Genomic DNA, 27,371 nt, shown 5'->3' with positions numbered 1-27,371 from the left:
CTACTGTTGGAGCTCACTGTCCCACTACTGTTGGAGCTCACTGTCCCAATACTGTTGGAGCTCACTGTCCCACTACTGTTGGAGCTCACTGTCCCACTACTGTTGGAGCTCACTGTCCCAATACTGTTGGAGCTCAGGAACAGCTCACTGTCGGTTATAGTGAATAAGAGATAGATACCTGTAGAGAATAACATACATACTGTTGGAGCTCCCTGTTGGTTATAGTGAATAAGAGATAGATACCTGTAGAGAATAACATACATACTGTTGGAGCTCAAGAATCACAGAAGGTCTTTCATTCTGGGTGTTTTTGCCTCCCTCTTTAAGGTGCTACCTCAAACTGCATTAGGTCCTCCTTGCCAGCGGTTGGTTAATTGTATTCAAACAAGTAAAAACCCATGATGATGATGGTGGTGATAGCGATGTTGATGATGAGACTAGTCAGCTGTCTATTTCCCAGGGTGCTTCAGGATTCCAGTAGGAGGAAGGTCCAGCAGTCCTTCCCTGAAAAGGTCCATCTTCATTTAGATAGTATATTGTAATCCCGAACCTCTCTGAGAGTGCAAAAGTGGAATATCCTTGAGAGGTGGCTATGCTGCAGAGAGTTTGTTCTATGTGTGTGTGTGTGTGTGTGTGGTAATTATCCCTATCTGCAGGCGCAGGAGTCCACAGTCATGTTTGGGTAGACTTTGAGCACCACGTTCTTGTCCTCGTCGAAGAAGAGGATGGAGAGGGAAGACATCTTGTCTGGGACACAGCAGGGCTCAGGGATACCAGACACCACCCCTACCGCTCTCACAATGCTCTGGATGGTGGCGTGGTTGCTAGGCTTCAGAGACTACAGGACAGAAGAGAAGGAGGAGGTGAACCACAACATTCACCTTATGACATCAAACATAACAGTTCTACGAAGGTTAAAGACTACATTCCATCAGACTGGAGTAACACAATGTTCCATCAGACTGGAGTAACACAATGTTCCATCAGACTGGAGTAACACAATGTTCCATCTGACCGGAGTAACACAATGTTCTATCAGACTGGAGTAACACAATGTTCCATCAGACCGGAGTAACACAATGTTCTATCAGACCGGAGTAACACAATGTTCCATCAGACCGGAGTAACACAATGTTCCGTCAGACTGGAGTAACACAATGTTCCATCAGACTGGAGTAACACAATGTTCTGTCAGACTGGAGTAACACAATGTTCTGTCAGACTGGAGTAACACAATGTTCTATCAGACTGGAGTAACACAATGTTCTGTCAGACTGGAGTAACACAATGTTCTGTCAGACTGGAGTAACACAATGTTCTATCAGACTGGAGTAACTGGAGTAAATAACCAGACAATGTTCTATCAGACTGTCAGACTGGAGTAACACAATGTTCCATCAGACCGGAGTAACACAATGTTCTGTCAGACTGGAGTAAACAATGTTCTATCAGACTGGAGTAACAATGTTCTAAACCGGAGTAACACAATGTTCTGTCAGACTGGAGTAAATAACCAGACAATGTTCTATCAGACTGGAGTGACAATGTTCTATCAGACTGGAGTAACACAATGTTCCATCAGACTGGAGTAAATAACCAGACAATGTTCTATCAGACTGGAGTAACACAATGTTCTGTCAGACTGGAGTAAATAACCAGACAATGTTCTATCAGACTGGAGTAAATAACCAGACAATGTTCTATCAGACTGGAGTAAATAACCAGACAATGTTCTATCAGACTGGAGTAAATAACCAGACAATGTTCTATCAGACTGGAGTAACACAATGTTCTATCAGACTGGAGTAACACAATGTTCCATCAGACTGGATCAGACTGGAGTAACACAATGTTCTATCAGACTGGAGTAACACAATGTTCTATCAGACTGTTGTTCTATCAGACTGGAGTGACAATGTTCTATCAGACTGTTCTATCAGACTGGAGTAACACAATGTTCCATCAGACTGGAGTCCATCAGACTGGAGTAACACAATGTTCCATCAGACTGGAGTAACACAATGTTCTATCAGACTGGAGTGACAATGTTCTATCAGACAGACTGGAGTAACACAATGTTCCATCAGACTGGAGTAAATAACCAGACAATGTTCTATCAGACTGGAGTAACACAATGTTCTGTCAGACTGGAGTAAATAACCAGACAATGTTCTATCAGACTGGAGTGACAATGTTCTCAGACTGGAGTAACACAATGTTCTATCAGACTGGAGTAACACAATGTTCTATCAGACTGGAGTAACACAATGTTCTATCAGACTGGAACACAATGTAAGACAATGTTCTATCAGACTGGAGTAACACAATGTTCTATCAGACTAGAGTAACACAATGTTCTATAACACAATGTTCTGTCAGACTGGAGTAACACAATGTTCTATCAGACTGGAGTAACACAATGTTCTATCAGACTGGAGTAACACAATGTTCTATCAGACTGGAGTAACACAATGTTCTATCAGACTGGAGTAACACAATGTTCTATCAGACTGGAGTGACAATGTTCTATCAGACTGGAGTAACACAATGTTCCATCAGACTGGAGTAACACAATGTTCCATCAGACTGGAGTAACACAATGTTCCATCAGACTGGAGTAACACAATGTTCCATCAGACTGGAGTAACACAATGTTCTATCAGACTGGAGTAACACAATGTTCTATCAGACTGGAGTAACACAATGTTCCATCTGACCGGAGTAACACAATGTTCCATCAGACCGGAGTAACACAATGTTCCATCACTGACTGTTCTATCAGACTGGAGTAACACAATGTTCCATCAGACTGTTCTATCAGACTGGAGTAACACAATGTTCCATCTGACCGGAGTAACACAATGTTCTATCAGACTGGAGTAACACAATGTTCCATCAGACTGGAGTAACACAATGTTCTATCAGACTGGAGTAACACAATGTTCTATCAGACTGGAGTAACACAATCTCACAATGTTCTATCAGACTGGAGTAACACAATGTTCCAGACTGGAGTAACACAATGTTCCACTGACTGGAGTAACACAATGTTCTATCAGACTGGAGTAACACAATGTTCTGTCAGACTGGAGTAACACAATGTTCTATCAGACTGGAGTAACACAATGTTCTGTCAGACTGGAGTAACACAATGTTCCATCAGACTGGAGTAACACAATGTTCCATCAGACTGGAGTAACACAATGTTCCATCTGACCGGAGTAACACAATGTTCTGTCAGACTGGAGTAAATAACCAGACAATGTTCTATCAGACTGGAGTGACAATGTTCTATCAGACTGGAGTAACACAATGTTCCATCAGACTGGAGTAAATAACCAGACAATGTTCTATCAGACTGGAGTAACACAATGTTCTGTCAGACTGGAGTAAATAACCAGACAATGTTCTATCAGACTGGAGTAACACAATGTTCTATCAGACTGGAGTAACACAATGTTCTATTAGACTGGAGTAACACAATGTTCTATCAGACTGGAGTAACTAACTAGACAATGTTCTATCATTCTGGAGTAACAAACCAGACAATGTTCTATCAGACTGGAGTAACTAACCAGACAATGTTCCGTCAGACTGGAGTAACACAGTGTTCTATCAGACTGGAGTAGCTAACTATCAGACAATGTTCCATCTGAACACAATGTTCTATCAGACTGGAGTAACAAATGTTCACAATGTTCTATCAGACTGGAGTAACACAATGTTCTATCAGACTGGAGTAACACAATGTTCTATCAGACTGGAGTAACACAATGTTCTATCAGACTGGAGTAACACAATGTTCTATCAGACTGGAGTAACACAATGTTCTATCAGACTGGAGTAACACAATGTTCTATCAGACTGGAGTAACACAATGTTCTATCAGACTGGAGTAACACAATGTTCTATCAGACTGGAGTAACACAATGTTCCATGTGAACTGGAGTAACACAATGTTCTATCAGACTGGAGTAAAACAGTGTTCTATCAGACTGGAGTAACTAACAAATGACAATGTTCCATCAGAACTGGAGTAACACAATGTTCTATCAGACTGGAGTAACACAATGTTCTATCAGACTGGAGTAACACAATGTTCTATCAGACTGGAGTAACACAATGTTCTATCAGACTGGAGTAACAATGTTCTATCAGACTGGAGTAACACAATGTTCAATGTTCTATCAGACTGGAGTAACACAATGTTCTATCAGACTGGAGTAACACAATGTTCTATCAGACTGGAGTAACACAATGTTCTATCAGACTGGAGTAACACAATGTTCCATCAGACTGGAGTAACACAATGTTCTATCAGACTGGAGTAAAACAGTGTTCTATCAGACTGGAGTAACTAACTATCAGACAATGTTCCATCTGAACAGAGACAGAAACACAATGTTCTATCAGACTGGAGTAACACAATGTTCTATCAGACTGGAGTAACACAATGTTCTATCAGACTGGAGTAACACAATGTTCTATCAGACTGGAGTAACACAATGTTCTATCAGACTGGAGTAACACAATGTTCTATCAGACTGGAGTAACTAACCAGACAATGTTCTATCAGACTGGAGTAACTAACTGGAGTAACAACAATGTTCTATCAGACTGGAGTAACTAACCAGACAATGTTCTATCAGACTGGAGTAACTAACCAGACAATGTTCTATCAGACTGGAGTAACTAACCAGACAATGTTCTATCAGACTGGAGTAACTAACCAGACAATGTTCTATCAGACTGGAGTAACTAACTATCAGACAATGTTCTATCAGACTGGTGTAACTAATGTTCTATCAGACAATGTTCTATCAGACTGGAATAACTACCCAGACAATGTTCTATCAGACTGGAGTAACAAACCAGACAATGTTCTCTCAGACTGGAGTAACTAATGTTCTATCAGACAGTAAATGTTCCGTCAGACTGGAGTAACACAATGTTCTATCAGACTGGAGTAGCTAACCAGACAATGTTCCATCTGAACAGAATAACACAATGTTCTATCAAACTGGAGTAACACAATGTTCTATCAGACTGGAGTAACACAATGTTCCATCTGACACAATGTTCCATCTGGAGTAACACAATGTTCCATCTGACCGGAGTAACACAATGTTCCATCTGACAGTAACACAATGTTCCATCAGACCGGAGTAACACAATGTTCCATCTGACCGACTGAGTAACACAATGTTCCATCTGACCGGAGTAACACAATGTTCTATCAGACTGGAGTAACACAATGTTCCATCAGACTGGAGTAACACAATGTTCCATCAGACTGGAGTAACACAATGTTCCATCTGACCGGAGTAACACAATGTTCTATCAGACTGGAGTAACACAATGTTCTATCAATGTTCTATCAGACTGAGTAACACAATGTTCTATCAGACTGGAGTAACACAATGTTCTATCAGACTGGAGTAACAATGTTCTGTCAGACTGGAGTAACACAATGTTCTATCAGACTGGAGTAACACAATGTTCTATCAGTAACACAATGTTCTATCAGACTGGAGTAACACAATGTAACACAATCATCAGACTGGAGTAACACAATGTTCCATCTGACTGGAGTAACACAATGTTCTATCAGACTGGAGTAACACAATGTTCTATCAGACTGGAGTAACACAATGTTCTTCTGTCAGACTGGAGTAACAATGTTCTGTCAGACTGGAGTAACACAATGTTCTATCAGACTGGAGTAACAGAATGTTCTATCAGACTGGAGTAGATAACAGACAATGTTCCATCTGAATGGAGTAAAACAAAGTTCTGTCAGACTGGAGTAACACAATGTAACACAATGTTCTATCAGACTGGAGTAACACAATGAGTAACACAATGTTCTATCAGACTGGAGTAACACAATGTTCTATCAGACTGGAGTAACACAATGTTCTATCAGACTGGAGTAACACAATGTTCTATCAGACTGGAGTAACACAATGTTCTATCAGACTGGAGTAACACAATGTTCTATCAGACTGGAGTAACACAATGTTCTATCAGACTGGAGTAACAGACTGGAGTAACACAATGTTCTATCAGACTGGAGTAACTAACCAGACAATGTTCTATCAGACTGGAGTAACTAACCAGACAATGTTCTATCAGACTGGAGTAACTAACCAGACAATGTTCTATCAGACTGGAGTAACTAACCAGACAATGTTCTATCAGACTGGAATAACTACCCAGACAATGTTCTATCAGACTGGAGTAACTAACCAGACAATGTTCAATCAGACTGGAGTAACTAACCAGACAATGTTCTATCAGACTGGAGTAACTAACCAGACAATGTTCTATCAGACTGGTGTAACTAACAAGACAATGTTCTATCAGACTGGAATAACAATACCCAGACAATGTTCTATCAGACTGGAACAACAATGTTCTAACTAACACAATGTTCAGACAATGTTCTATCAGACTCTGAACAGAGTAACACAATGTTCTATCAGACTGGAGTAACACAATGTTCTATCAGACTGGAGTAACACAATGTTCTATCAGACTGGAGTAACACAATGTTCTATCAGACTGGAGTAACACAATGTTCTATCAGACTGGAGTAACACAATGTTCTATCAGACTGGAGTAACACAATGTTCTATCAGACTGGAGTAACACAATGTTCCATGTGAACTGGAGTAACACAATGTTCTATCAGACTGGTAACACAATGTAAAACAGTGTTCTATCAGACTGGAGTAACTAACCAGACAATGTTCCATCTGAACAGAGTAACACAATGTTCTATCAGACTGGAGTAACACAATGTTCTATCAGACTGGAGTAACACAATGTTCTATCAGACTGGAGTAACACAATGTTCTATCAGACTGGAGGAGTAACACAATGTTCTATCAGACTGGAGGAACACAATGTTCTATCAGACTGGAGTAACTAACCAGACAATGTTCTATCAGACTGGTGTAACTAACCAGACAATGTTCTATCAGACTGGAATAACTACCCAGACAATGTTCTGTCAGACTGGAGTAACAAACCAGACAATGTTCTATCAGACTGGAGTAACTAACCATAAATGTTCTGTCAGACTGGAGTAACACAATGTTCTATCAGACTGGAGTAGCTAACCAGACAATGTTCCATCTGAACAGAATAACACAATGTTCTATCAGACTGGAGTAACACAATGTTCTATCAGACTGGAGTAACTAACCACACAATGTTCTATCAGACTGGAGTAGCTAACCAGACAATGTTCCATCTGAACAGAGTAACACAATGTTCTATCAGACTGGAGTAACAAGATGTTCTATCAGACCGGAGTAACACAATGTTCCATCTGACCGGAGTAACACAATGTTCCATCTGACCGGAGTAACACAATGTTCCATCTGACCGGAGTAACACAATGTTCTATCAGACTGGAGTAACACAATGTTCCATCAGACTGGAGTAACACAATGTTCCATCAGACTGGAGTAACACAATGTTCCATCTGACCGGAGTAACACAATGTTCTATCAGACCGGAGTAACACAATGTTCTATCAGACTGGAGTAACACAATGTTCTATCAGACTGGAGTAACACAATGTTCTGTCAGACTGGAGTAACAATGTTCTATCAGACTGGAGTAACACAATGTTCTATCAGACTGGAGTAACACAATGTTCTATCAGACTGGAGTAACACAATGTTCCATCTGACCGGAGTAACACAATGTTCCATCAGACCGGAGTAACACAATGTTCTATCAGACTGGAGTAACACAATGTTCTATCAGACTGGAGTAACACAATGTTCTGTCAGACTGGAGTAACAATGTTCTGTCAGACTGGAGTAACACAATGTTCTATCAGACTGGAGTAACAGAATGTTCTATCAGACTGGAGTAGATAACCAGACAATGTTCCATCTGAATAGAGTAAAACAAAGTTCTGTCAGACTGGAGTAACACAATGTTCTATCAGACTGGAGTAACACAATGTTCTATCAGACAAGAGTAACACAATGTTCTATCAGACAAGAGTAACACAATGTTCTATCAGACAAGAGTAACACAATGTTCTATCAGACTGGAGTAACACAATGTTCTATCAGACTGGAGTAACACAATGTTCTATCAGACTGGAGTAACTAACCACACAATGTTCTATCAGACTGGAGTAGCTAACCAGACAATGTTCTATCAGACTGGAGTAACACAATGTTCTATCAGACTGGAGTAACACAATGTTCTATCAGACTGGAGTAACTAACCACACAATGTTCTATCAGACTGGAGTAGCTAACCAGACAATGTTCCATCTGAACAGAGTAACACAATGTTCTATCAGACTGGAGTAACACAATGTTCTATCAGACTGGAGTAACACAATGTTCCATCTGACCGGAGTAACACAATGTTCCATCTGACCGGAGTAACACAATGTTCCATCTGACCGGAGTAACACAATGTTCTATCAGACTGGAGTAACACAATGTTCCATCAGACTGGAGTAACACAATGTTCCATCAGACCGGAGTAACACAATGTTCCATCTGACCGGAGTAACACAATGTTCTATCAGACTGGAGTAACACAATGTTCTATCAGACTGGAGTAACACAATGTTCTGTCAGACTGGAGTAACAATGTTCTGTCAGACTGGAGTAACAATGTTCTGTCAGACTGGAGTAACACAATGTTCTATCAGACTGGAGTAACACAATGTATCATCAGACTGGAGTAACACAATGTTCCATCTGACCGGAGTAACACAATGTTCTATCAGACTGGAGTAACACAATGTTCTATCAGACTGGAGTAACACAATGTTCTGTCAGACTGGAGTAACACAATGTTCTGTCAGACTGGAGTAACAATGTTCTGTCAGACTGGAGTAACACAATGTTCTATCAGACTGGAGTAACAGAATGTTCTATCAGACTGGAGTAATAACCAGACAATGTTCCATCTGAATAGAGTAAAACAAAGTTCTGTCAGACTGGAGTAACACAATGTTCTATCAGACTGGAGTAACACAATGTTCTATCAGACAAGAGTAACACAATGTTCTATCAGACAAGAGTAACACAATGTTCTATCAGACTGGAGTAACACAATGTTCTATCAGACTGGAGTAACACAATGTTCTATCAGACTGGAGTAACACAATGTTCTATCAGACTGGAGTAACTAACCAGACAATGTTCAATCAGACTGGAGTAACTAACCAGACAATGTTCTATCAGACTGGAGTAACACAATGTTCTATTCGACTGGAGTAACACAATGTTCTATCAGACTGGAGTAACTAACCAGACAATGTTCAATCAGACTGGAGTAACTAACCAGACAATGTTCTATCAGAGACAATGTTCTATCAGACTGGAGTAACTAACCAGACAATGTTCTATCAGACTGGTGTAACTAACCAGACAATGTTCTATCAGACTGGTGTAACTAACCAGACAATGTTCTATCAGACTGGAATAACTACCCAGACAATGTTCTATCAGACTGGAGTAACTAACCAGACAATGTTCAATCAGACTGGAGTAACTAACCAGACAATGTTCTATCAGACTGGAGTAACTAACCAGACAATGTTCTATCAGACTGGTGTAACTAACCAGACAATGTTCTATCAGACTGGAATAACTACCCAGACAATGTTCTATCAGACTGGAGTAACAAACCAGACAATGTTCTATCAGACTGGAGTAACTAACCATAAATGTTCCGTCAGACTGGAGTAACACAATGTTCTATCAGACTGGAGTAGCTAACCAGACAATGTTCCATCTGAACAGAATAACACAATGTTCTATCAGACTGGAGTAACACAATGTTCTATCAGACTGGAGTAACTAACCACACAATGTTCTATCAGACACAATGTTCTATCAGACTGGAGTAGCTAACCAGACAATGTTCTATCAGACTGGAGTAACACAATGTTCTATCAGACTGGAGTAACACAATGTTCTATCAGACTGGAGTAACACAATGTTCCATCTGACCGGAGTAACACAATGTTCCATCTGACCGGAGTAACACAATGTTCTATCAGACTGGAGTAACACAATGTTCTATCAGACTGGAGTAACACAATGTTCCATCAGACTGGAGTAACACAATGTTCCATCAGACCGGAGTAACACAATGTTCCATCTGACCGGAGTAACACAATGTTCTATCAGACTGGAGTAACACAATGTTCTATCAGACTGGAGTAACACAATGTTCTGTCAGACTGGAGTAACAATGTTCTGTCAGACTGGAGTAACACAATGTTCTATCAGACTGGAGTAACACAATGTTCTATCAGACTGGAGTAACACAATGTTCCATCAGACTGGAGTAACACAATGTTCCATCTGACCGGAGTAACACAATGTTCTATCAGACTGGAGTAACACAATGTTCTATCAGACTGGAGTAACACAATGTTCTGTCAGACTGGAGTAACAATGTTCTGTCAGACTGGAGTAACACAATGTTCTATCAGACTGGAGTAACAGAATGTTCTATCAGACTGGAGTAGATAACCAGACAATGTTCCATCTGAATAGAGTAAAACAAAGTTCTGTCAGACTGGAGTAACACAATGTTCTATCAGACTGGAGTAACACAATGTTCTATCAGACAAGAGTAACACAATGTTCTATCAGACAAGAGTAACACAATGTTCTATCAGACAGACTGGAGTGTTCTATCAGACTGGAGTAACACAATGTTCTATCAGACTGGAGTAACACAATGTTCTATCAGACTGGAGTAACACAATGTTCTATCAGACTGGAGTAACTAACCAGACAATGTTCTATCAGACTGGAGTAACTAACCAGACTGACTGGTAACTAACCAGACAATAAGACTGAGTAACTAACCAGAGTAACAAATGTTCTACAATGTTCTATCAGACTGGAGTAACTAACCAGACAATGTTCTATCAGACTGGAGTAACTAACCAGACAATGTTCTATCAGACTGGAGTAACTAACCAGACAATGTTCTATCAGACTGGTGTAACACAATGTTCTATCAGACTGGAGTAACTAACCAGACAATGTTCTATCAGACTGGAGTAACTAACCAGACAATGTTCTATCAGACTGGAGTAACAAACCAGACAATGTTCTATCAGACTGGAGTAACAAACCAGACAATGTTCTATCAGACTGGAGTAACTAACCAGACAATGTTCTATCAGACTGGAGTAACTAACCAGACAATGTTCTATCAGACTGGAGTAACAACCAGACAATGTTCTATCAGACTGGTGTAACACAATGTTCTATCAGACTGGAGTAACTAAACCAGACAATGTTCTATCAGACTGGAGTAACACAATGTTCTATCAGACTGGAGTAACACAATGTTCTATCAGACTGGAGTAACACAATGTTCTATCAGACTGGAGTAACACAATGTTCTATCAGACTGGAACTAACCAGACAATGTAACTGGACAATGTTCTATCAGACTGGAGTAACTGTTCTATCAACTGGAGTAACAGACAATGTTCTATCAGACTGGAGTAACACAACCAGACAATGTTCTATCAGACAACTGGACTGGAATAACACAATGTTCTATCAGACTGGAGTAACTAACCAGACAATGTTCAATCAGACTGGAGTAACTAACCAGACAATGTTCTATCAGACTGGAGTAACTAACCAGACAATGTTCTATCAGACTGGTGTAACTAACAAGACAATGTTCTATCAGACTGGAATAACTACCCAGACAATGTTCTATCAGACTGGAGTAACTAACCAGACAATGTTCCATCTGAACAGAGTAACACAATGTTCTATCAGACTGGAGTAACACAATGTTCTATCAGACTGGAGTAACACAATGTTCTATCAGACTGGAGTAACACAATGTTCTATCAGACTGGAGTAACACAATGTTCTATCAGACTGGAGTAACACAATGTTCTATCAGACTGGAGTAACACAATGTTCTATCAGACTGGAGTAACACAATGTTCTATCAGACTGGAGTAACACAATGTTCTATCAGACTGGAGTAACACAATGTTCTATCAGACTGGAGTAACACAATGTTCCAGACTCTGTTCTATCAGACTGGAGAACTAACACAATGTTCTATCAGACTGGAGTAACACAATGTTCTATCAGACTGGAGTAACACAATGTTCTATCAGACTGGAGTAACACAATGTTCTATCAGACTGGAGTAACACAATGTTCTATCAGACTGGAGTAACACAATGTTCTATCAGACTGGAGTAACACAATGTTCTATCAGACTGGAGTAACTAACCAGACAATGTTCTATCAGACTGGTAACAAACCAGTAACTAAACCAGACAATGTTCTATCAGTTCTATCTGGAATAACTACCAGACAGACAATGTTCTATCAGACTGGAGTAACAAACCAGACAATGTTCTATCAGACTGGAGTAACTAATGTTCCATAAATGTTCTGTCAGACTGGAGTAACACAATGTTCTATCAGACTGGAGTAGCTAACCAGACAATGTTCCATGGAGAACAGAATAACACAATGTTCTATCAGACTGGAGTAACACAATGTTCTATCAGACTGGAGTAACTAACCACACAATGTTCTATCAGACTGGAGTAGCTAACCAGACAATGTTCTATCAGACTGGAGTAACACAATGTTCTATCAGACTGGAGTAACACAATGTTCTATCAGACTGGAGTAACACAATGTTCTATCCATCACAATGACTGGGAGTAACACAATGTTCCATCAGTTCCATCTGACTGGAGTAACACAATGTTCTATCAGACTGGAGTAACACAATGTTCTATCAGACTGGAGTAACAAATGTTCTATCAGACTGGAGTAACACAATGTTCCATCAGACTGGAGTAACACAATGTTCCATCAGACTGGAGTAAACACAATGTTCCATCTGACCGGAGTAACACAATGTTCCATCAGACTGGAGTAACACAATGTTCTATCAGACCGGAGTAACACAATGTTCTATCAGACTGGAGTAACACAATGTTCTATCAGACTGGAGTAACACAATGTTCTGTCAGACTGGAGTAACAATGTTCTATCAGACTGGAGTAACACAATGTTCTATCAGACTGGAGTAACACAATGTTCTATCAGACTGGAGTAACACAATGTTCCATCAGACTGGAGTAACACAATGTTCTATCAGACTGGAGTAACACAATGTTCTATCAGACTGGAGTAACACAATGTTCTATCAGACTGGAGTAACACAATGTTCTATCAGACTGGAGTAACACAATGTTCTATCAGACTCAGACTGGAGTAACAATGTTCTGTCAGACTGGAGTAACACAATGTTCTATCAGACTGGAGTAACAGAATGTTCTATCAGACTGGAGTAGATAACTGGAGTAACAGACAATGTTCCATCTGAATAGAGTAAAACAAAGTTCTGTCAGACTGGAGTAACACAATGTTCTAAGACTGGAGTAACACAATGTTCTATCAGACTGGACAATGAGTAACACAATGTTCTATCAGACAAGAGTAACACAATGTTCTATCAGACTGGAGTAACACAATGTTCTATCAGATCAGACTGGAGTAACACAATGTTCTAAGACTAAACACAATGTTCTATCAGACTGGAGTAACACAATGTTCTATCAGACTGGAGTAACACAATGTTCTATCAGACTGGACTGTTCTATCAGACTGTGTTCTATCAGACTGGAGTAACCACAGACAATGTTCTATCAGACTGGAGTAACACAATGTTCTATCAGACTGGAGTAACACAATGTTCTATCAGACTGGAGTAACACAATGTTCTATCAGACTGGAGTAACACAATGTTCTATCAGACTGGAGTAACTAACCACACAATGTTCTATCAGACTGGAGTAACAACCAGACAATGTTCTATCAGACTGGAGTAACTAACCAGAGTTCTAAGACACAATGTTCTATCAGACTGGAGTAACACAATGTTCTATCAGACTGGAGTAACACAATGTTCTATCATCTGACAGACTGGAGTAACACAATGTTCTATCTGTTCTATCAGACTGGAGTAACACAATGTTCTATCAGACTGGAGTAACACAATGTTCTATCAGACTGGAGTAACACAATGTTCTATCAGACTGGAGTAACAACAATGTTCCATCAACCAGACTGGAGTAACAAATGTTCCATCTGAACTATCAGACTGGAGTAACACAATGTTCTATCAGACTGGAGTAACACAATGTTCTATCAGACTGGAAACACAATGTTCTATCAGACTGTTCTATCAGACTGTAACAATGTTCTATCAGTCACAATGTTCCATCTATCAGACTGTAACAATGTTCTATCAGACTGGAGTAACACAATGTTCTATCAGACTGGAGTAACACAATGTTCTATCAGACTGGAGTAACACAATGTTCTATCAGACTGGAGTAACACTATCAGACTGGAGGTTCTATCAGACTAACACAATGTTCTATCAGACTGGAGTAACACAATGTTCTATCAGACTGGAGTAACACAATGTTCTATCAGACTGGAGTAACACAATGTTCTATCAGACTGGAGTAACACAATGTTCTATCAGACTGGAGTAACACAATGTTCTATCAGACTGGAGTAACACAATGTTCTATCAGACTGGAGTAACACAATGTTCTATCAGACTGGAGTAACAGACAATGTTCCATCTGAACAGAGTAAAAACAAATGTTCTATCAGACTGAGTAACACAATGTTCTATCAGACTGGAGTAACACAATGTTCTATCAGACTGGACACAATGTTCTATCAGAGTGAACACAATGTTCTATCAGAACACAATGTTCTATCAGACTGGAGTAACACAATGTTCTATCAGACTGGAGTAACACAATGTTCTATCAGACTGGAGTAACACAATGTTCTATTCAGACTGGAGTAACACAATGTTCTATCAGACTGGAGTAACTGTTCTATCAACCAGAACAATGTTCTATCAGACTGGAGTAACTAACAGACAATGTTCTATCAGACTGGAGTAACTGGACAATGTTCTATCAGACTGGAGTAACACAATGTTCTATCAGACTGGAGTAACTAACCAGACAATGTTCTATCAGACTGGAGTAACTAACCAGACAATGTTCTATCAGACTGGAGTAACTAACCAGACAATGTTCTATCAGACTGGAGTAACTAACCAGACAATGTTCTATCAGACTGGAGTAACTAACCAGACAATGTTCTATCAGACTGGAGTAACTACAATGTTCCAGACAATGTTCTATCAGACTGGAGTAACTAACCAGACAATGTTCTATCAGACTGGAGTAACTAACCATCAGACTGGAATGTTCTATCAGACTGGAGTAACTAACCAGACAATGTTCTATCAGACTGGAGTAACTAACAATGTTCTATCAGACTGGAATGTTCTATCAGACTGGAGTAACTAACCAGACAATGTTCTATCAGACTGGAGTAACCAGACAATGTTCTATCAGACAGTTCTATCACAAACACAATTCTATCAGACTGGAGTAACTAACCATAAATGTTCCGTCAGACTGGAGTAACACAATGTTCTATCAGACTGGAGTAGCTAACCAGACAATGTTCCATCTGAACTATCAGACTGGAGTAACACAATGTTCTATCAGACTGGAGTAACACAATGTTCTATCAGACTGGAGTAACACAATAACACAATGTTCTATCAGACTGGAGTAACAATGTTCACAATGTTCTATCAGACTGGAGTAACACAATGTTCTATCAGACTGGAGTAACACAATGTTCTATCAGACTGGAGTAACACAATGTTCTATCAGACTGGAGTTCTAAGACTGGAGTAACACAATGTTCTATCAGACTGGAGTAACACAATGTTCTATCAGACTGGAGTAACACAATGTTCTATCAGACTGGAGTCACAATGTTCTATCAGACTGGAGTAGTAACTGGACAATGTTCTATCAGACTGGAAGTGGTTCTATCAGTAACACAATGTTCTATCAGACTGGAGTAACACAATGTTCATCAGACTGGAATGTTCTATCAGACTGGAGTAACACAATGTTCTATCAGACTGGAGTAACACAATGTTCTATCAGACTGGAGTAACAACACAATGTTCTATCAGACTGGAGTAACACAATGTTCTATCAGACTGGAGTAACAACACAATGTTCTATCAGACTGGTAACACAATGTTCTATCAGACTCAGACTGGAGTAACACAATGTTCTATCAGACTGGAGTAACTAGCCACACAATGTTCTATCAGACTGGAGTAGCTAACCAGACAATGTTCCATCTGAACAGAGTAACACAATGTTCTATCAGACTGGAGTAACACAATGTTCTATCAGACTGGAGTAACACAATGTTCTATCAGACTGGAGTAACACAATGTTCTGTCAGACTGGAGTAACTAACCAGACAATGTTCTATCAGACTGGAGTAACTAACCAGACAATGTTCTATCAGCCTGGAGTAACTAACCAGACAATGTTCTATCAGACTGGAGTAACACAATGTTTTATCAGACTGGAGTAACACAATGTTCTGTCAGCCTGGAGTAACTAACCAGACAATGTTCTATCAGACTGGAGTAACACAATGTTTTATCAGACTGGAGTAACACAATGTTCTGTCAGCCTGGAGTAACTAACCAGACAATGTTCTATCAAACTGGAGTAACACAATGTTCTGTCAGACTGGAGTAACACAATGTTCTGTCAGCCTGGAGTAACTAACCAGACAATGTTCTATCAAACTGGAGTAACACAATGTTCTATCAGACTGGAGTAACACAATGTTCTGTCAGCCTGGAGTAACTAACCAGACAATGTTCTATCAAACTGGAGTAACACAATGTTCTGTCAGACTGGAGTAACACAATGTTCTATCCGACTGGAGTAACTAACCAGACCAGATGTCTGAAAGAGCCGGCGTGATGTCACCATTCTTGACTCAGAACATCATGTGCACACAGTTGTGTTCATTGCTATCTGCACAGACTGCTAGTCATAATACAAAACATTCCCCATGCCCTGTTGTTCAATATCAAAAACCAATAAACTACATTACTCTCCAAATTGGGGTCACCAGAATTTCTTGACGTAAATTTGGGATCATGAGCAGAAAAATGTGGAAACCCAAGTGTTAAGATCATAATTGAGAAACAATGGTTGACAACATCAGTTCTACATTCTGCCACACTGTGGTGCTGAAGGGCCACTGAAGTTGACAAACAGAGTCTGTGAGTAGCTGTTATATGAGCCTGCCAGGCCAGGCTCTGGAGAGCTTCAGTGTGCAGCACTTTGTTACACCTGATTCTGCTCATCAAGATCTTGGAACAAAAAGCCTGCCGGAACAAAGCCTGCTCAACCTGCAGGTCTCCAGGATGAGGGTTGGGGACCCTGTCTAACCAAGCAGCAGAACCTGCAGGTCTCCAGGATGAGGGTTGGGGACCCTGTCTAACCAAGCAGCAGAACCTGCAGGTCTCCAGGATGAGGGTTGGGGACCCTGTCTAACCAAGCAGCAGAACCTGCAGGTCTCCAGGATGAGGGTTGGGGACTCTGTCTAACCAAGCAGCAGAACCTGTAGGTCTCCAGAATGAGGGTTGGGGACCCTGTCTAACCAAGCAGCAGAACCTGCAGGTCTCCAGGATGAGGGTTGGGGACCCTGTCTAACCAAGCAGCAGAACCTGCAGGTCTCCAGGATGAGGGTTGAGGACCCTGTCTAACCAAGCAGCAGAACCTGCAGGTCTCCAGGATGAGGGTTGGGGACCCTGTCTAACCAAGCAGCAGAACCTGCAGGTCTCCAGGATGAGGGTTGGGGACCCTGTCTAACCAAGCAGCAGAACCTGCAGGTCTCCAGGATGAGGGTTGGGGACCCTGTCTAACCAAGCAGCAGAACCTGCAGGTCTCCAGGATGAGGGTTGGGGACCCTGTCTAACCAAGCAGCAGAACCTGCAGGTCTCCAGGATGAGGGTTGGGGACTCTGTCTGGGAAAAACATACTGGCACATTATATTATTAATTACATGAAGCATGAAGTCATACCTTAGGCATGGGGAACTGGCATGACCCTGAGCAGTAGTAGGCATCAAAAGACTTGGGAGATATAATCCACTCGCTCCAGCCAATGTCTGCAAAGTCCACCTTCAGGTAGCGACGAGCACAGCTCTGTGGTTCGTTCCACTGCTTCTTACGAGCCTTCTTTATCGTCTGCTCGTCAAACTGCAGCAGGGGCATCTTACTGCCGTGCCTCTGGCTCTTACCACGCGTCTTTTTCCTCGGCCGACGGACCGGCTTGTTCTCCAGCGGTTCGTAGGGGCTGGTCTCGTCCCAGCCCGTCGTCTCATACGGATACTCCGGCCCCGGTAACTCGTTGTTCTGGAGCGGGAGGAGGACGCTAGCCGAGCGCCGGCGTCTGTTAGGAGGTGCCTGTTGTTGCGCGGCGGTGTTATTCCGAGCGTGCAGCCCCAGTCTATTGAAGCCAGAGGCGAAAGCCCCTTCTCCAGCTGTAGTCATCGTTTGATGCCTCTGTAGTGTCGACGCCACACTCTCGGGCTCAGAGATGGCCGAGTCGTTGGCGTAGACCAGGATGTAAGGAGAGCGGTCTGAGAGGAGCTTCTTCCAGGGCCTGGGTCCAGGCTGGGATGCCACGTCTATCCCGATCAGCAGCTCACGATGACGCTTGGCTTGGTTCACCACCCGGGTGACGTCCTTCCACTGCCAAGAGATGAAGTCCCTGTATAGCGTAGACACGTTGATCACAAAGTGGCCCAATGCCCTGGTGTGGTTATCCACTGAGGAAAAGCTCCACACATCCATCTGGAGGTGGCTGTGTCTCCTGAGGCCATGGCGGAATGGTGAAGGGGCTCCACAACTCTTGGGCCTGGTGGTGCTGTTGCAGCCCGGGTGCTGGGTGCTGTTCTGGAGGTCTCCTATGTAGTAGTGGAGCGAGGCCGACAGGACGGCCTCTGACTTGGTGAGAGACGTCAGGTTGAAGATCTGGAGCTGCTTGTTGTTGATGGTGCCTGGGAGAGCAATAGGACGAGGCAGTTAGTATAGAGCCCACAAATTCAAATCATTTATACCTCTGACACCAGGTGGGTGCCATTAATGACCAGGTAGAACAGAGAACCAGCGGGTTAAGAATTGAACACCCCTGGAATCGAGTATAGGTCAGAGAGGTCCATAGAATTACATGAATTATAGGATCTCTATGTGCATATCGTTCAATTTAGTTTCAAACCTGGAGAAGAACAAAAACAAATGTAATTAGAGGCTATTTAAGGCAGGTCTACAAACCCTATCATTCAAATGTTTCAAAGCTTCCAATGGCATTTTCTAGGGAAATCTTGCAATAATAACCAATCACTAGTCATTTGGTTCCCAGTTAACAAATGTTGGTTTGACAGAATGTTGTTGGAAAGTAATGTTTTTAATAACCAAAAGAGAACCTGAAGGGGACGTTCTGTGTGGGTGTTCTGTAGGCTGCAGTGACAACGGCATTGCCAACCTTATCCACCCCCCCTGCATTATCAACACATTCCAGTAGAAGGCACTGTTTTCTAATATATGGGTGCTGAAACCTGGGTGCTGGCAAACTATCATATCAGTGGTTATATACTGCATAACGGCCTCTTGACCGTAAAACATGCATATTTAGGAGAGGGCCACACCTCAGCCCAGTTTATCAGACATTCCATTGGAAAGTTGAATCATGTTGGAAAATTATATACTGCATAACACAGACACAAATGACCTGTCCTATCATTGGCTACTCACCCATAAACACAGACACAAATGACCTGTCCTATCATTTACTCACCCATAAACACAGACACAAATGACCTGTCCTATCATTGGCTACTCACCCATAAATCATTGGCTACTCACCCATAAACACAGACACAAATGACCTGTCCTATCATTGGCTACTCACCCATAAACACAGATTGAATCATGTTGAATAAACAATACAAATGACCTGTCCTATCATTGGCTACTCACCCATAAGACAGACACAAATGACCTGTCCTATCATTGGCTACTCACCCATAAACACAGACACAAATGACCTGTCCTATCATTGGCTACTCACCCATAAACACAGATACAAATGACCTGTCCTATCATTGGCTACTCACCCATAAACACAGACACAAATGACCTGTCCTATCATTGGCTACTCACCCATAAACACAGATACAAATGACCTGTCCTATCATTGGCTACTCACCCATAAACAAATGACACAGTCCTATCATTGGCTACTCACCCAAATGACCTGTCCTATCATTGGCTACTCACCCATAAACACAGACACAAATGACCTGTCCTATCATTGGCTACCTCACCCATAAACACAGATACAAATGACCTGTCCTATCATTGGCTACTCACCCATAAACACAGATACAAATTACCTGTCCTATCATTGACACCCATTAAACACAAATGACCTGTCCTATCATTGGCTACTCACCCATAAACACAGACAGACCTGTCCTAATAAACACAGATGACCTGTCCTATCATTGGCTACTCACCCATAAACACAGATGACCTGTCCTATCATTGGCTACTCAATTAACACAAATGACCTGTCCTATCATTGGCTACTCACCCATAAACACAGACACAAATGACAAAATGACCCATAAACACAGACACAAATCCTATCCTATCATTGGCTACTCACCCATAAACACAGACACAAATTACCTATCCTATCATTGGCTATCACCCATAAACACAGACACAAAAATGTATAACAGGCTTGAAGGCTACTGTTAGTCCAAACCATTTCCCTAGGGTTAGGGTTAGGGTTAGGGATAGGTTAGGGGTAAACAACAGGTGAAACAGCCGCTAAACAACAGGTGAAACAGCCGATCATTTCCTAGACTTTGAAACCATTTCCCTAGACTAAACTAAACAACAGGTGAAACAGCCATTCATTTCCCTAGACTACTAAACAACAGGTGAAACAGCCATTCATTTCCCTAGACTACTAAACAACAGGTGAAACAGCCATTCATTTCCCTAGACTACTAAACAACAGGTGAAACAGCCATTCATTTCCCTAGACTACTAAACAACAGGTGAAACAGCCATTTCATTTCCCTAGACTACTAAACAACAGGTGAAACAATTTCAGACTACTAAACAACAGGTGAAACAGCCATTTCCCTAGACTACTAAACAACAGGTGAAACAGCCGTTCATTTCCCTAGACTACTAAACAACAGGTGAAACAGCCCTTCATTTCCCTAGACTACTAAACAGGTGAAACAGCCGTTCATTTCCCTAGACTACTAAACAACAGGTGAAACAGCTGTTCATTTAGACTACTAAACAGGTGAAACAGACTAGACTAAACAACAGGTGAAACAGCCATTCATTTCCCTAGACTACTAAACAACAGGTGAAACAGCCATTCATTTCCCTAGACTACTAAACAACAGGTGAAACAGCCATTAAACAACAGGTTTCCCTAGACTACTAAACAACAGGTGAAACAGCCATTCATTTGAAACAGCCTATTTCCCTAGACTACTAAACAACAGGTGAAACAGCCGTTCATTTCCCTCATTTCCCTAGACTACTAAACAACAGGTGAAACAGCCGTTCATTTCCCTAGACTACTAAACAACAGGTGAAACAGCCGTCATTTCCCTAGACTACTAAACAACAGGTGAAACAGCCCTTCATTTCCCTAGACTACTAAACAGGTGAAACAGCCGTTTTTCCTAGGATCAACAGGTTCATTTCCCTAGCTTTATATTCCCAACTATACAAACACCTTCCTAATATCGAGTTGCATAACAGCATCAATCCAACAGGTGAAACAGGGACGTGGACTCTACAAACAACAGGTCTCTAAATAAACAACAGGTGAAACAGCCGTCCACAGGGATGCTGGCCCATGTTGACTCTTTGGATCAACAGGTGCTTTATATTCCCAACTAGGTAACAGCATCAATCCGTCAGGGCGTGGACTCTACAAGGTCTCTAAATCGTTCCACAGGGATGCTGGCCCATGTTGACTCCAATGCTTCCCAGTTGTATCAAGTTGGCTGGACAAGTTCTCTTTTGGGTGGTGGACCATTCTTGATACACAAGGTTAACTGTTCAGCATGACAATCCCAGCAGCGTTGCAGTTCTTGACACACTCAAACCGGTGCACCTGGCACCTACTACCATACCCCGTTCAAAGGCACTTAAATATGCTGTCTTGTCCATTCACCCTCTGAATGACACAAACACACAATCCATGTCTCAATTGTCTCAAGGCTGAAAAATGCTTCTTCAACCTGTCTCCTCCCCTTCATCTACACTGATTGGAGTGGATCTAACCTGTCTCCTCCCCTTCATCTACACTGATTGGAGTGGATCTAACCTGTCTCCTCCCCTTCATCTACACTGATTGAAGTGAATTTAACCTGTCTCCTCCCCTTCATCTACACTGATTGAAGTGGATTTAACCTGTCTCCTCCCCTTCATCTACACTGATTGAAGTGGATTTAACCTGTCTCCTCCCCTTCATCTACACTGATTGGAGTGAATTTCACAAGTGACATCAATAAGGGATCATAGTTTCACCTGGATTCACCTGGTCAATCTGTCATGGAAAGAGCAGGTGTTCCTAATGTTTGTTCCCTATATATATATATATATATATATATATATATATATATATATATATATATATATATATATATATATATACACTATATACACACATTCACACAAAACCCACACACATTCACATACACTAGATACGCACAAACACACACTCATACCGACAACACACTTTCACACTAATAATTTGCTGTTGTTACTCTGTTCTTTATTTTACTCTTATTATTATCTATCCTGATGACTAGTCACGTTTACCCTGCCTTCATGTACATATCTACCTCAAATACCTTATTATTATTATCTATCCTGATGTCTAGTCACTTTACCCTGCCTTCATGTACATATCTACCTCTAATACCTTATTATTATCTATCCTGATGCCTAGTCACTTTACCCTGCCTTCATGTACATATCTACCTCAAATACCTTATTATTATCTATCCTGATGCCTAGTCACTTTACCCTGCCTTCATGTACATATCTACCTTAAATACCTTATTATTATCTATCCTGATGACTAGTCACTTTACCCTGACTTCATGTACATATCTACCTTAAATACCTTATTATTATCTATCCTGATGACTAGTCACTTTACCCTGACTTCATGTACATATCTACCTTAAATACCTTATTATTATCTATCCTGATGACTAGTCACTTTACCCTGACTTCATGTACATATCTACCTTAAATACCTTATTATTATCTATCCTGATGACTAGTCACTTTACCCTGACTTCATGTACATATCTACCTCATTGATCTGGTACTGGTACTCCCTGTATAGTTCCATCCCACAGGGCACAGATATCAATCAATTCAATGTCTAGTTTTGTTTTGCATTTAGTTGAGTTGTAAACTAACTTGAAATCAGCAAACAATTTCACTCTTGGATCTACGTTAAAAAAAATGAAATGCGCTAATGTTGATTTGTTGATTTGCAAATTCAATTAGTTCTCCGTGTTAGTTCAACGTCATCACATATATTTTAGGGGGGTTGAAATGACGTGGAAACAACATTGATTCAACCAATTTGGCTCACATGTTGGATTATTGTGTATTTTATTCCTCTTGTGCTCATATATTTTTTTAAATTACATTTATGTAACTCTACATAGTTGTGAAAGGCTTCTAAGCAAGAATATCATTGTTAAGTCTACATTCGTTAAATTCGGCAAGAGACAAATACATATTTAATTAGATTTACCCCAATGCGCTTTAAAGCTGCGGACCGTATTCCCATCCTTGAAAGGAAATCCTGCACGGTTATATTTGTCGTAAAGCATCTGCATGTGTTCCGTCATAGTATCCTGTAAAAGCAGGTCTTGCTCATTCTTCTCCGGTCTTTGTCCCCCAGGGGGGCACCTGAGTGCCCAGATTCACCTTTTCTTTTCAAACCAGTGAAATGATCTTTCAACATCGCGCAATATCCACCGAATAGATAGCTCCATCCGAGCAGCAGCAGTAACTGCGGACAGAGAGCCATGTTCCCAGTGAGAATAGTGGTGGACACGTTCAGTCAGAATAACTTGCTGGTCTTAATCTCCCACTCAGAGCGCGTGTCCCAGGTCCTCTTAAGAGTGAAAATAGGTGGCATCACCTTAAGATTCGACCAGTGTTCATTTGTTTAAAAATCACCTGAAAAACTCGACACCCACTAAAAGAAACAAAGAAGAGGTAATAGCCAACAAAACGGACAGTGCGCTGTGCTCCTGCAGCGCGCCCCACTCTGTCTGCCGTGCAGTTGAACAGTTATATCAAAGATGATCTCTCCCTCTCTCTCGGTTGAGTGAATAAGGACTCCCTCTTCCCAGTTCGAAGTAATAGCTAATAGTGTTGAAGAGGGCAGCAGCTCTTGGTTTTGTTCAGATCTGGGCAGATCTCTCAATCGACAGCCAATCGTCCCTGTTGTGCTTGGTAATATATATGGCTACTGGGACCAGCTGGGTATTACTACTGGGACCAGCTGGGTATCACTACTGGGACCAGCTGGGTATCACTACTGGGACCAGCTGGGTATTACTACTGGGACCAGCTGGGTATTACTACAGGGACCAGCTGGGTATTACTACAGGGACCAGCTGGGTATCACTACTGGGACCAGCTGGGTATTACTACTGGGACCAGCTGGGTATTACTACAGGGACCAGCTGGGTATTACTACAGGGACCAGCTGGGTATCACTACTGGGACCAGCTGGGTATTACTACTGGGACCAGCTGGGTATTACTACAGGGACCAGCTGGGTATTACTACAGGGACCAGCTGGGTATCACTACTGGGACCAGCTGGGTATTACTACTGGGACCAGCTGGGTATTACTACTGGGACCAGCTGGTATTACTACTGGGACCAGCTGGTATTACTACAGGGACCAGCTGGGTATCACTACTGGGACCAGCTGGGTATTACTACAGGGACCAGCTGGTATTACTACTGGGACCAGCTGGGTATCACTACTGGGACCAGCTGGTATTACTACAGGGACCAGATGGGTATTATTACTGGGACCAGCTGGGTATCACTACTGGGACCAGCTGGGTATTACTACTGGGACCAGCTGGGTATTACTACTGGGACCAGCTGGGTATCACTACTGGGACCAGCTGGGTATTACTACAGGGACCAGCTGGGTATTATTACTGGGACCAGCTGGGTATCACTACTGGGACCAGCTGGGTATTACTACTGGGACCAGCTGGGTATTACTACAGGGACCAGCTGGGTATTACTACTGGGACCAGCTGGGTATTACTACTGGGACCAGCTGGGTATTACTACTGGGACCAGCTGGGTATTACTACAGGGACCAGCTGGGTATTACTACAGGGACCAGCTGGGTATTACTACCGGGACCAGCTGGGTATTACTACTGGGACCAGCTGGGTATTACTACAGGGACCAGCTGGGTATTACTACTGGGACCAGATGGGTATTACTACAGGGAACAGCTGGGTATTACTAATGGGACCAGCTGGGTATTACTAATGGGACCAGCTGGGTATTACTGATGGGACCAGCTGGGTATTACTACTGGGACCAGCTGGGTATTATTACTGGGACCAGCTGGGTATTATTACTGGGACCAGCTGGGTATTATTACTGGGACCAGCTGGGTATTACTACAGGGACCAGCTGGGTATTACTACTGGGACCAGCTGGGTATTATTACTGGGACCAGCTGGGTATTACTACAGGGACCAGCTGGGTATTATTACTGGGACCAGCTGGGTATTATTACTGGGACCAGCTGGGTATTATTACTGGGACCAGCTGGGTATTACTACAGGGACCAACTGGGTATTACTACTGGGACCAGCTGGGTATTACTGATGGGACCAGCTGGGTATTACTGATGGGACCATCTGGGTATTACTAATGGGACCAGCTGGGTATTACTACAGGGGCCAGCTGGTATTACTACAGGGACCAGCTGGTATTACTACAGGGACCAGCTGGGTATTACTACAGGGACCAGCTGGGTATTACTGATGGGACCAGCTGGGTATTACTGATGGGACCAGCTGGGTATTACAAATGGGACCAGCTGGGTATTACTACTGGGACCAGCTGGGTATTACTACTGGGACCAGCTGGTATTACTACTGGGACCAGCTGGTTATTATTACAGGAACCAGCTGGGTATTACTGATGTTGTGCTTGTTAATATATATGGCTTGTGGGGAGGGGGAGAGAGAGAGATGCTCAGGACAGATAGGTTATGGTTACCTATGTCCTCTTGTTTCTATAAACTGTAAACTAACATTTTCCTTTTTTTCATGAGAAATTCAATTATTTATCTAAATTCTCAAAAATCTTACTTCAATTTGTCTTAGAATATTTATGAAAGTAATACATTGTTCTTCTAATAAAGTCATTTGATTAATAGTAACCTAAGTTATTGTGGTGTTGAAAACCAGATGCTCGTCACGTCTCCAACCAACGGCCCCTGGAAGTTGTGATACAGAGTGAGTCATCATGTCATCTCAACTGTCAACGTGTGAAACCTACTTCTGCAAAGCGCTGTATGTCTGGGCCGCGCGGTGCTGAATGAAATGGCTTATTGTCGGGTATTAAAGGCTTTCTCCCCTATTTAGGCCGGTTCAATAGAGCTAAGCACACGTATCCTGTATATCTCAGTGCGATCCGGATGCTGCAGCTCGTCCCTACACCCCAGATCCATGTACGGGTATTAGATAGGGCTTCCCACCCTGCCCCTCTACCCATCCTCCTGTGAAGTCACTGCGGTCTTGTTCTGGGTCACTCGGGAGGAAATTATTATTTCCCCATCCGTCCGTCCCATGATGGACATCTCTCTCTCTCTCTCTGTTAGGGTACATATGATCTCCATTCCAGAGAATATTATCTCTCTCTCTGTTAGGGTACATATGATCTCCATTCCAGAGGAATATTATCTCTCTCTCTGTTAGGGTACATATGATCTCCATTCCAGATTAGAGAAATTCCACGTAATATTGTAATGGACCTATAGCCCAGTATTGATACTTGTTATTGTCATGGACCTATAACCCAGTATTGATACTTGTTATTGTCATGGACTTATAGCCCAGTATTGATACTTGTTATTGTCATGGACCTATAACCCAGTATTGATACTTGTTATTGTCATGGACCTATACCCCAGTATTGATACTTGTTATTGTCATGGACCTATAACCCAATATTGATACTTGTTATTGTCATGGACTTATAGCCCAGTATAGTTAAGTTGTCAACTAACGTAAATTCTACGTGAA

General features: G+C 41.8%; 1 protein-coding gene across 1 annotated transcript; it reads right to left on the bottom strand.

The window, feature by feature from the left end:
- Positions 1-24,460, bottom strand: bmp3 (bone morphogenetic protein 3). Its single transcript, XM_046345469.1, is given in 4 exon segments — positions 1-838; positions 18,022-19,001; positions 23,822-23,936; positions 23,939-24,460. Coding segments are annotated over 4 exon segments (1,449 nt in total). The 5' UTR covers positions 24,101-24,460; the 3' UTR covers positions 1-646.
- Positions 24,461-27,371: the final 2,911 nt, after the last annotated feature.

The sequence above is a fragment of the Oncorhynchus gorbuscha genome, linkage group LG04 (assembly GCF_021184085.1).
Source record: "Oncorhynchus gorbuscha isolate QuinsamMale2020 ecotype Even-year linkage group LG04, OgorEven_v1.0, whole genome shotgun sequence".
Classification (NCBI taxonomy): domain Eukaryota; kingdom Metazoa; phylum Chordata; class Actinopteri; order Salmoniformes; family Salmonidae; genus Oncorhynchus; species Oncorhynchus gorbuscha.
This window is presented reverse-complemented; position numbering and strand designations above follow the sequence as displayed.